At 50.8% G+C, this 12778-nt stretch overlaps 2 protein-coding genes across 2 annotated transcripts in view; both read left to right on the top strand.

The window, feature by feature from the left end:
• The window catches only part of CSUI_010639 (xrn 5 -3 exonuclease n-terminus protein), a gene marked incomplete at its 5' end in the record, with an annotated part of 10759 nt that extends 509 nt beyond the window's left edge, over positions 1-10250 (top strand). The window contains 5 exons of the mRNA XM_068070741.1: positions 519-863; positions 2010-2408; positions 3233-3321; positions 4245-6306; positions 6950-10250. Coding sequence (XP_067917282.1) covers positions 519-863; positions 2010-2408; positions 3233-3321; positions 4245-5732 — 2321 coding nt within the window. The remainder of the gene's footprint in view (positions 1-518; positions 864-2009; positions 2409-3232; positions 3322-4244; positions 6307-6949) is intronic.
• Positions 10251-10931: 681 nt separating this feature from the next.
• Positions 10932-12756, top strand: CSUI_010640 (rhoptry kinase family protein rop32; the record flags this gene model as incomplete). Its single annotated transcript, XM_068070742.1, has 1 exon — positions 10932-12756. A coding segment is annotated over exon 1 (1785 nt), but the record flags the coding sequence as incomplete, so codon positions are not given.
• Positions 12757-12778: the final 22 nt, after the last annotated feature.

Raw genomic sequence — 12778 nt, forward strand, 5'->3', positions numbered from 1 at the left:
ACATATATATACATATATATATCTATATCTATATATGTATATACAGATGTAGATAGATAGTCATATGAACTACAGCAGATTTGGGGATCTTCTTCTTTTCTATTAGGAGTTTGTGTAAAGACACTTTTCTACGAGGAGAACAAAGTGTCGCTTCGACGTGGGAGTTCGAGAAAAGATAGATAGATTAAAGGTAGATAGATTGATAGGCTAAAGATAGACATAGAGGAAGATGAGTTGTAGTATAGGTAGTCTCACCGCTTATCTGTATGTCTATCTATTTATCTTTGTGTATCTATCTTTCTACCTATCTATATATCTTCAATCCATCTGTCTACCTTCAGCTGTGCGTCTGTCTGTCCATCTTTGACTCTGTCTATCTATCTTTAATGCATGTATTGTTTGTACTCTTTCTCTATCAGTGTGTGCCTGTAAGACTTCTTTCCTATTCTCTTATCTCGAGGTGAATATTCTCTCGTCTAGTGAATGCTCTCTCGTTTTTCTTTTCTTTCTCTTTTTAGCTCTTCCTTCAATTGAAAAGACCGTCGCTCTTTCTTCTACACAGACGCCTCCTCCTTCTTCTTCGTCGGCAAATGTGTGGAAGAAAGAAGAGAACACTTCTTATACCCCGGCGTCACATCTCTCGGAGACACAGAAAAGAAGAGAAGGGGCCTTTAGAGAAGTCAAGAGAAGAGAAGAGAGGGGAGAGAGCCACTCCTCCTCCCCTCAGCAGACGAGAATGGTGAGAGATAATGAAGAAGATCCGCGAGAGACAGAAGCTGAAGATGCTGTCTGTCAGATTGTCTCAGTTGACGATCTTCTCAAAGCAACACATACACAAGCCATTCGACAGGAAGCTCTAGCAGGTAAAGCTGCATTTCTCTCAAGACTTCTTCTTATCGAATCGGTCCTCTTCTCTTCTTTAAGTTCTTTCGCAGATATCTACAAAGATATCGGTTGATGTATTGCCAACGTGAGAGACTGTTCACTACATAACTATATATATATATATACATAGATGGTGTACACATATACATCTATATGCTTCTATCATAGATATATATATATGTGTATATACTACATAAACATATATAGGTAGTATGTATATATATATATATATGTAAAGAAGAAGAAGTAAGCTTTTGGTATTGAGACTTTTTCATGATTTATGGACTTTCTTCACGTCCTTCCCCCTGTCTTAAGCGACCAGCGCATGCATCTTCATTCTCAACTCCTTTGAATTGTCTAGGTCGATTCTGTCTGTGTTTCTTTCTTCTCGACTCTCTCTTTCAAGTTCTCTCTACTGTACGATAAAAAAGTGAGTGTACATACGCCGAAGCTGGAGAGATCCAAAGAATTCCTGCGAGTTTTCTCGAAGAGGACACTCCTTAACGCCCCCCACTCCCCCTACTACTACACACAAACCACACGCACATACAGAGATACATGCACATGTATTCATGTACATATATATATATATATATATGTATGTATGTAGATGTAGATATTATATATATATTCAAATATATATATATATATATATATATGTATGTGAGAGGGTATGTGTGCATGCGCGTGAGGGGCACTTTGGAAGTGGATGGAGGAGTCAGAAGCTGAAGGGAGGCAAACAGAGACGTGTCAAAACTTCTTCACTTGACGTGCATGCACGCACTGTCTCAGTTCTCCAGCCGTCTTCTCTTGTCGAAGAAAGTCTTCAGTCTCTCTGTCTACCGTTACACATAGATATGCATGTTCGTCTCTAACCTATCTTTCTCTATATATAGATCTGCAGATAGATAGAAAGATGGATTAAAGATAGATAGATAGGTTAAAGATAGATAGATAGATAGTGATATGTGTTTGTCCGTGTACTTATATCTATGTATATATGTACAAGTTTCTATAGAAGTGACGATCATCTATGCCTTGATGCGAGGTTGTTTTTCTAGCTCTGTGGGAGTGTCTTGACTATTTTATCTTTTTCTTTTCTTTTCTTTTCTTTCTGTTAACAGGCTTTTTCTCTCTTTCACGTCAATCTCTCGATGCTCTTCATTCAGTCCGAGGACACTCTTCATATCCTAGGAAGTTGGGATGTCTCTTAGACTTATCCGTCGGGCAGCGGGTTGCTTATGTGCGACCTCGTGGATGTATCGCTCAAGGCAGTCGAGGGACTATCACAGGCATCTTCACAGAGAGAGAGACTATACCTATAGATCTAGGAGGGCACTGTAGAGGAGAATGTCTTGTCTGTCTCTCACCACGAGCATGTCGAGATATGTTAAGAAGAAAGAAAGAATACCGAGAGACACGTTCTCCCATGTGGTGGATAGAAGAAGAAGAGATCTCTTCACAGCTCATCAGTATACTTCACGGCCTGCTTGTTGAGGTTCTATTGGATCACATACAACTCGGTAAGGAACGCCTACAGGATTGGAAGGAAGGAAGGAAGGAAGAAGTTCTTCTAGTAGAAAGAAAGAAAGAAAAAGAGGAAGAGAAGAAGAAAAGGAAAGGAGCCTTGAGCTTGATATCGTGATGTCAAGTCTAGTAGAGTAACGGCACGGCAAGATAGATAGATAGATTAAAGATAGTTGATAGATAGATAGATAGATAGAACGTGTGTGAGGGAGGATGCCTTTCTTTAAAGTTCATGAACGTGACAGAAATGACCCCAAGTTTTGTTTTTTCATTGTCTCCCGGTCGAGCCTTCGTATCGATAGATGTATGTGTGATGACAGCTGTAGGTACACCTTATCCCTCTCGATTCTCTTCCTTTATAATGTACATAACACTACGCAGAGTTTCTAGAAGATAAATACAGTAGGCGGATCCCTCTATGCCGCTGTCTTCCTCCCTCTCCATTCTCCCTCTCTCTATATATATATATATATACACGTATGTATATGTCGTCGTATGCACTTTTCTTCGTTCTTTTTAGTTTCTCTTCATGTAGGGACAAGACGTCCAAGGAGATGATCGAAGTGAGTGAGGCAGATAACCTTCTTCTCCTCATCCCATGATCAAGTCTAGCAGTATCGTGTCTTTTTGAAAATAGTTGGACTGGATAAAAACAAGACAATGCATTCCGTTGTAGATACACCTCATAGACTCGCCAAAGTTGATTTATACCTATGCTTTTTGAAGAACTTCGGGGTTCACGCTTATAGGGTATGATTGAGTTGTTCTCCCGTTTGCCTAGAAGACTTTCTTCCCTCTCTGAGTGTCTTTGCATGCACAGGTGCGCAGGATATGGATGGGCGGTGCTCGTCGTTACGTCTTATCCGCGTACCTTGTTCAGATCTTCTTCCTTTAGTTTCTTCGTATGGTGTAAGTCTCTCATAGAGACCGGCTCGGGCACCTTTCTCATATAACCTCATTATATATATATATACAGACATACATGTATATATCAGTATATGTAGACCATCTCTGCTTTTCTCATATAGCCTCATTCTCTCTATATATATATGCATGTATATATATAGACATGTATATCATTATACAGAGGAGGCCGTAGCCTACTGTGTTAGAGAGGACTCAAGTGATGAATGTGTGGGGCTAGTAGTAGTAGGAGTAGGGATAGCTCATGCGGGGAGTTGTTCTTTAGTACGAGGAATATATTATGATGTCGGTACCAAAGAAGGGACTGCTTGTCTCGACGTGTGAGCGTGTAGACATCCGTGTTTACTTGGCGAGGTGGAGAGACACTTGGGGGGTGGTATTTCTTTCCTTCTGTTTATCTATCTTGCTGGTGCCTATGGATGCATGCCGATCTCGATGTCTTATATAGACAATTCTTGCTTGGCAAGCCCTCACCTGACTAGGTCTAAAGGGTTACGATACTTCTTCGTGGTCTTGTCATAACTACTAAGAAGGAAGGAATACAAGAAGATGAGAATGAGAGACAGACAGAGAGAGAAAGAGAGGCAGCTTTTCTGCGGGATGGGACTATTAGTAAAGGCAGGAGGCATTTCTTTCCTCTCCTCTCTCAGTTCGATGTGATGACACGCTTTCTGGTTTATCTTCCCTACGATAGTACTGATAGCAGTGGAGGTCGTACAGGGGAGAGACGGAAAGCTGACTGTTTTCCTCTATGTAGTTAAGGATCGAGAAACAACACCGTGTTGCTGTTAGAAGAGAAGGGTATTGCACTCGAATATGATGTTCGAGATCCAACCATCTCTTTTTTTTCTTCTGTGTCTTTCTTTGTCTGTCTCTTTATCATTCCTGTTCTCTTGATAACTCTTCAGGCGGAACGTGGTCGTTGTCGTCATCCTCCTGGTGCTGCTATAGCACCATCATCATCCACTTCCTTCGCCTCAAGTGGTGGTGGTGGACCTTCGGCTCCTAGCGCAGCCCCTCGGCCAGTCACAGCACCCCCAGGAGTGGGTCAGTTAAGAGCTGAAAAGAGCTCTAGTTCGTTACTTGAGGGCCCTTCGCTTCTAGGTGCCGCTGGATATAGTCGGCCGTATACAGGTTCCGAGTGCTGTGATAGTCAAGCCGGTGCCACCCTGAGTGATAATAGGTTAGTGGGGGCACGGCATCATCAGCCCGTATTGCGAAGCCCTCAAGCAGTAGCTGCAGGGCCTAATTCACCGTCCGGAAAGGGGGCTATTGCATCGAGCTCTCCAGCGACTAACGAAAAAAAGCCCCCCCTGAAGAGCGGGGGTAGCCCCCCACATGGCCCTCGAGGTGCACAGACGGGTCAAAGTCATCTAAGCATAGACAAAGACGCTACTGAGCGTCTGAAGAGATTACTTGGGGTCGGGTCTCCGACGAACCAAGGGATGAATGGGTACCATCAGGGAGGGAGATCGCAGCAAGGGGATGGCAGGCCTTCATTTCACTTTCCCAGCCCTCAGTCGCCACAGCGTGCTGCTGGGGAGAGTACGGTCAGTAAGCCATCAGCCGGGGAAAAGCAGAGCGAGACATCGGGACGTGTCGATCGCCCCCAAGGCCTACAGCAGGGGGCTAGTGCTCCACTTCTCCAGCAGCCCCTCGGACGCACTGTACCGGTAGCAGATGGTGTTCGCAGTGCTGACTCACTGTTGCAAATGCCAGGTAGACCGTTGAGAGGAGGCACCACTCAACAGATATCAGGAAGTAGGCAGGATCCTGCGTTTGAGACAGGATTTCAAGGAGGGAAAGGGCGTCAGATCGGTCGGAAGGAACAACCGGAGCACGGCGGAAATAGGTACTCGCCAAATCAGAATGAGTTGGTCTATCTTGACACCCATGAAACGATCTCGGATAGAACTGCCACCGTTATTCCAAGAAGAGACTCAGGCAGAGAGCAGACACAGGTGCAGAGTACTCAGCAACAACGAATCTTTCCCCAGATACATGGCAGGGGACCGCTTCTTCCTTCTCCACTGGCTGCCCAACCACGTAGATGGCTTACGCAGTCTGAGATAGAGTATCATCAGCGACAGGATGCGGCAAGACAGAAGGGGCAAAACCTATTGAATGTTCTTCATGTCAGCAACCAAAACCCTCCACCCAGTCACGATCAGTCGGTAGCTGTAGAAGGTGAAGACGAAGAGGTTATTTTGCGCCCGTGCGTCTTATCCCGTCGGACACCGTCGGACGTTGACGGCGGCGCTCGCTCTTTTCTTGCTGAGAGGGGTACCGGAAGGCAGGGCAGGGATCAGCGGACTGGCCAACGGCAGGACTGGCAACAACCGGGGATGTCATTTCAAGGCAATCAGAGAAGTAGTGGCTCCCGCCTGGCACGGTAGTGTGTGGATCACCTGGTACATCGTCCGTGGGAGACTGACTGTGAACTTGAAGTCTTAGTGGCTCTTCTGAAGATCAGAAAGACGTACGAGTGGATTTCTATGGCCCTTCGGTGTCCACGTCACAGTAATGAGGCCACAGCCTGTCCGTTAGGACTGCTGGCCGAGTGGCAAGTTCAAGCGTGGCCGTCGTTTCTCTTCTCAACCACTATAGGGTGTTACTTTGCTGGTGTGGATGGCGGGGGTGGAGCGCGCTGCGCTCCCGACGTCGTCACTGCTTGTTGGTCCCGCTATGGAGTCAACGAAGAAAGAACAGGCGACACTGCCAGTAGCGGATTCTCAGACGATGGAAAGAGTCTAATGTAACCCTCCTTTGTTACACGGGGGCTCCCACAGGACAGAGGCGCGCGAGTGGTAACACACTGGTATACTCGGACCGGAAGAGACGGACAGAGTTGGGCTCGATGAAGCGCCTGCGAAAGAGAGACGACGCGCTGGTGGAGTGGTGCAGTATGCTTCCGAACGACTGGCCACATGTCGGGAAAACCGAAGCCATGCGCGGATCATCTTCACAGCGGTACGCCCTAGTTCGGAAAGACATCTAACACGCAGTGACATCTCTTTTGCCGGAGAAGTGTTTGTGTGGAGAAAGCACCGAGCAACTGCATCGAAATGTTTCTGGTGTGCTCCTCTTTTGATGGCCACACCCCGTCCAGTCGGTCAGCATGCAAGAAGAGTATCGCAACGCCGGCATCACGTTGCACGCTGCGAAACGGGTTTCTCATCTTTTTTAGCAGCTTTTGATGGGTGTACCAGCCTGTGGCACCTCTCACTATCGGGCCCTTTGCTGCAGGAGTCCTGCCCTGCGCAAGGGTGCCGCGCCTCTAGCTTGCAGCGGCACGGAGAAAGACAACGCGTCCGTTGCGTCGTAGTCCGTTCCGGGCCTGCGAGATAATGTGTGCAGCCCACACGACTCGGTCACCCCAGCTGGGGAGGCAGAAATGTGGAGAGAGAATGCAGGGTCGCAGGTGCTTTCGACCACCGGAGTGTGGCCTCTCTGCCCACTTCCGAGCTTGCCTTCAAGAGTATGAAAGTCTCAGGAGTGATACGCTTCTGCTGTTGTCCGGTGTTAAGTGTGCCCTCTTGTGAATGTTCTGCGCGCTCCGAGCAATGGTTCCTACAGTGGCCCCTCCGGGGTGTCTGCCACTTTGGGATTGCAGAAAACATCCGTTTTTTTAAGCCGGTACGGCCTCGAGGAGCGGCATAACAACGCAAACGTAAATGGTCAGCAATACTCCTTGGGGGCTTCATGGACACCAGATCACTGTAATGCGGCATTTTACTCGTAAAAGGTGAAGTGGCTTTTTGAGGCTCTTCTTCGAGTGCGAGGCTGAGCGTTACCTTAGAGGGCCTACTGCAGGTTGCCGCGGCGCAGGCACTACGTGACTGGGCGCCGGGCAGACAGAAGCGGTGGCGTAGTGGAGACGAATTTGGGCCGGTATACACTAGGCCCAACCCCTGTAATAGAGGACACGGGCTGCTGCGAGTCGCGTTTTTCGAAGCTCATGCACTTCATGGAAGACAAAGCCGGAAAAGTCCGTGTTATACGCGTGCTATTGCACTCCTAGTCAAACTGGGCCGGTCGGTCGCATTTTGCTCAGTGCCGCTGTTTCGGGGGTACGCTGCGGGTGTGCGCGTATCCGTGTGAACGTACAGGTGCGCGGCTTGTCCGCACTCGTATTGCGATTCCAGCTTCGATGTGACCGTCGTCAAATTCAGACGGGGTGACTGTATAGCTGCCGTGCACTCAAGTTGCTAATAGAACACGGTGCGAAGTTTGTCACGCTGGTGCTTGCTAGAGTCGTTTCGTCTGTAAAGAAGCGGTGGCTTCCTCACCCAGGCAACCCCAGCAATGCGCCGGGACTTGGTTTCGAGCGGGATCCGTAGATCTACTCCGGCGGTATAATGGTCCTTGTTCTTTTGTTTACTCGGCGCCTCCCCCCTCCTTGAGGACGTGGCAACGCTGTATGACGCCGCCGCCCTCGACCTGCGAAGATTACGCAGCTCGCTTCGTGGTTATCCCGGCCGTGCCAACCTGGGGGAAGAACCCTTTCTACCCAGTTATGATTTTTCCCGCTGCTCCAGAAGCAAGTCCTGACAGAAAAAGGGTGCCGCTAACACGGGGGCTTCGTGCATGATCAAGAACACCCTGGGACGAACAAGTCTCGCTGTCCAGCCGTCGACCCAACAAGAAAAATCGGAGAGGGTGCAAACCTCGGGGCGGTGCCCAAACGGCGGGAATTTCTGCAGCGATGAGGCAGCCGACGACGGGACCAGTGTGAAGATAACCTGGCACGCGCACAGACTGTTTTGATTCATGACGCGGCCTCCAGTGAAAGGCAGGCTGCTGAGGAAGGAGAAACTGTCCATTCCTACCTGGAAGGACTTGCAATGCTTAGCGGATGCTGAAGAAGAACGGACAGAGTGCCTCTGAATGCTTTTGATCCCGTGCGGGCCTTCAAAGCAAAAGAAGGAAAACTCTATGTCTGCAGTCACAGTGGGGTAAAGCACCTTGGAGGGAACGAGTGCTTGCCACGCAGGTTATTGTACCTAGGGCACCCGGCGTGGTAGAAACGTAGTGGCGAATGAATTCAAGAGAAGTTCCACAGTCAGAAAAGTGCTCTCGGGTCCAACTAGGAATCTGAGGTCAATAGGCGGCTGTTTTTTTCTTACGATGAGGGAAAACGTACCTCGCTCAGAAGCTTCAACTTCTCCCCGAATTTGCCGCCGAAGACCGAAAAATCTCCCTAGTACCATAGCTGTCAAGGAGGAGACGGCCCCAGTGGATATTCTTGGCTGCTTAGAACCTCCGGATTCTGACTTTAGCCCTGCGAAATGGAGCTTTCCACTTGGACCAAAGCAGCCCGGGTGGGAGACGTGATTTGTGAGCTAGCCTACTTTCACAGCCATGTGTGTCTGCCCGTTGACATGAGGCCTCACAACACGCTGGTTTCGAAAATGGCCACAATAGTTATGCTGACGTGACATCGGCCAGCAGCCGCTTCAGGATTTAGGGTTTTCCTGTGAGAGGAAAAGGATCTGCTGACTGATGTGGTACAGATCAGAGTTTCCACTTGCGGATATACATGCCTCCCGGGATGCCCGTGTGCACCTTGAAGGGAGATAGTGGTAGTGTGGTAGTCAGCACTGTTAGCAGTTTCGGAGCTGTCTCTCCACCTTTCCCCCGAGATCCCGTCCATTACAAGGGGACTAAACAGGCTTCTGAGGGCCGGCGCAGTCTCAGTTGCACTGGAAGACCCTCACGCGCACGGACGTTTTTCGCCTATTTACCCTCTTCTCCATATCACGCACACATCTTTTCTCTTCCTCTTCTCCGTCCCTTGGCAGCGCCCAGGCGTAGCCACCGGTTTCACGACTTCACCACTGGTTGTTTCCTCTGTCCGATGCAACGCCGCCGCTGTGCCGCGTCCCCTCAGTCATCAACTGAGTCGCAGGATACTGGCTCGTCGGAAGTAACTGGATGTGAGCCGGTCCGGTCGTAGTCACCCGTATGCCACTGGGGTCGCACCACGCTGTCTCTCCGCCAGAGTATTAGCGCTGGACAACGAGAATGATGTACAGATACCTGTGCCCCCACTTACATCTACCCTGCTTGAGAGCTATTCACGCTAGACTTTTTACGCGAGTGCACCAGGACATATTACTCCGCTGGAAGTCGTTACGATGTTGTTGCTGTTCTCTGCCAGCCAGTGAGCATCCGCTTTGAAGTTGCACTTTGAGAGGGGACAAAAGCAAAAAGCAGGCCGTTTCGCCGCCTATGGAGAAGCATCCTGAAGAGTGGCGATAAGGGGCGGCGAGTGGCCAAGTCGATGTTCTATTGCCGTTTTCATGGCTGGCTCATTGCATGTTCCAGGATCGTGCCCGTTCTCGTGTGAAGTGATAATGCTGTAAGTGTGATGCGTCCGGGGGCAGTTGCGTCATCACTGCCTCACGAGGACATCGAGAGGCGCTGTTTTCTGCAGTCAGCAGGCACATCTTGTTTAGTGTGCGTGACACCTCCGTTCCTGGACTTGCTACAAGGGTTGAACGGCCTACATAGTGAACGGTTACATTTTCAGTTGTGTAAAAAAAGCAGACTCGTGATCACATTTGTGGCGAAGATGCGCAATCTGTTAGTGCGGTCTTTCTGTGTTTGGGTGCAGAGAGAGTAGCCTCCTACTGGATATAATTTGCCTCGGAAGAGCTGGTCAACCTCGAAACTCGTAGCCGTCTCCCGAGAGACAGGCGGGGGTCGTCCAGAAGCCACACAATGCGAGATGTGAAGCGCGCTTGTTCCCGTCGTACGTCTCGCTGCCCTGAACGTTCTGGGAATGCCGCTAACCCCCAGGGCGTCGCAACGGGGCGAGGACAGCATCAACTGCTGTACCATTTTGGTACCGCAGTTGCGAAGGATTGGTTGCGTGGCCGCAAATTTGATTGTCTGTCGACATTATGGAAACGTAACGTGGAACATGTGTGATCCTGAGCTGGTCTGGTGCCGCCAGTACAGGGGGGAAGAAGTGGAGACTCGAAAAAGAGCTGAAATGAACTAACTGCGGTAGCAGAGGAAGAGACGGGCCCGATTAACTGCATTTGTCGAAGGGGGTTCCCCGTCAGACAACTGGGTGGTTCGCCGTCGATTAGCCTCGCTGCCACACAGACACGCCAGCGTTTCTAGCATCGCGCGCGGCCGCCCAGGGAAAGAATGTACGGTAATGATGAAGCAACAAGGAGGTTTCTCAGAGACTGCGGCGACAGAAACTGCGACAGCGTGTTGCTCTCGCACAGTGCTGTTCGCAGAAGCCAGCCGGCTCGCTTGTTTGGACTCGCTTTCCGGATCACAGCGGGCTTCTGCTCTCACCGGCGTCCCTTCAGTCAGCGAGGCAGTCAGCTGTGGGGTGCGAGTTCACGTAGTAGGGTACGGGCCTCTAGCGACGTTGGAACAACCATTTCTCAACGGGGCGTGTATCTCGAGTCCCTCGGGGGGACCTCGGCGATAGAGCCACATCGCATCCCGCAGACGAATAGTCCAAGCCGGTGGCTGCCGCGGCCGCGCCCCAGTCGTGAAGCACGTGGCGCGGTACCGGTGAAGCAGACAGCCTTTCTCTGTACCCCGAGAGTAGAGCCCTTGTCCAAGCAATGCCCCGCTACTAGTTTGGTTGACTGGGAGTGAGGGAGGAATGTCGAAAACGACTGACTGCTTCTGTCCTCAACGCCCCGCACAAAAAAGAATGACACAGCCACATCCGAGCTCCGGGCCGCTTCGAAGTCATAGTGGAGACCGAGGCACCGCATCTATGTATTCTAACCTGCGAAAACATCAGCTGCTGTTCACCAGAGATCTGGCAGCTCTCTGTAGCCACTCCGCAGCTGTCTGTAGAGGTCGCTCAACTCAGGCGGAAACACTCCGGCTGGTACGCCCAGCTCTTTGCCTAGCGGGTAATCCGCTGTGTCTTGTCGAGACAGTGAGCACATGCAAGGCGCACTGGCCAGGCAATCACTCTGCAGGGCGCCGGAAGTTTCACTGTTCGCTGCCGTCTCCCTGTCGATTTGTAGCACGCCCACGTGCTAAGTTGCGCAATTGTCCATCGGCTTTTTTTTGCCAAATGAGTTTTGTTTCGGTCATTCTGGTGTGGTGGTTCATCCTCCACCTGGGCAGCGAGAGAAACTGGAATGGAGTCACTGCTGCAAGGTTACCGCGGCTTGCTCAAGCGCCGGACATCAGGCTGGAAGGAAGCCTGGCACCTGACCGAAACGTGCCAGCTCAAGCGGTGTCCTTGAGCGAGTCATCTAGGAGTCCAGCATCCCCCGGTGCCGGAAAGTGGCCACGCGAGACCCTCTGGCGAAGGATGCTCCATGGGAAGTGGCGTCCCTCGAGGCATCGGCCACCGAGTGGGGGTCATGTCCGAGAATTGGAAAATGAAGTCCAGGAGACCGACGAGGCGTCCTTGAGGCTGCCTGCACCCCGTGAGACACTTAATGTGGAAGAGCTCTCCACGTCATCGAGCAGCTCCCTCGCCTCCGACGGCAGCACGGCAGTCGATGCGGGTGCGGCGGGCGGTGAGGACCACCCCCGGTGGATCGACGTGAATTACCCCTTTTTTCAGGCCGCAGTGGAAACGATCGACCTCGACACGAGACGAACTGTGGCTCAATTGCTTCGGCAGTCCCCCAGAACCCAGCTTACTCTATCTCTAGAAGATATGCAGTTTACGTCGTCCCTCGACCAATATCTGCCAGATCCCTTCATCGTAGAGCCTTACTCAAAAAGAGGCGACTTTTTTTTCTCATTCCGAAGAGAGGAATTGCTCGGGATCGGGGGCAACGCGGTCATTTACAAAGTGCGGGAGGACACGACGGGAAAAGAACTCGCCCTGAAAATATTTCGGGTGAAGTCCGACCGCATCGGAGTGCGCGTGCCAGGTGGCGGGGCAGGAAAGGGCGTCTCCCCTCAACTACGTAGAATGGGCACGAGAACTGCCAGAAGCCTTCTAGCCGCCAGAAAGGCCTTCTCTAAGGGCGGGACGCCACAAGAGTTGTTGGTTGAGGATTTCATAACTGTCCCAATAACGCCACCAGGCCGAGTGAGAGGCCTACCCGACGTTTTGACAGTGGCCGGAGGATGGGTCGTTTTCAACGCAGTGGGCCTTCTCGGGGTTGCCGAGACTGACTTGCTGCATTTTGTCTCTCGGCATCAGTTGACCAGAAGCATGAGAGAAAATTTGACTCGCGAAATGGTTATAGGGCTTGCGAAGGTTCACGCTTACGGAGTGGCACATAGGGACGTTAAACCAGAAAACATGCTGATTTACTCCACGGGTCAGCTCTCCTTCACCGACTTCGACAGTGCCTTGCCGTTCACGACCCCGGAGGGCGTCCCAACGCAAATCGATTGTGCGCGACGGTCGCCCGGGGGGTCTGATCTATACTTTGCACCGGAGGTCGCAGTGTGTGATACTAACCGTGGAACTCTACTCGTCACCCCGGCC

This window comes from Cystoisospora suis (genome assembly GCF_002600585.1).
Source record: "Cystoisospora suis strain Wien I chromosome Unknown contig_7910, whole genome shotgun sequence".
In the NCBI taxonomy this organism is placed as follows: domain Eukaryota; phylum Apicomplexa; class Conoidasida; order Eucoccidiorida; family Sarcocystidae; genus Cystoisospora; species Cystoisospora suis.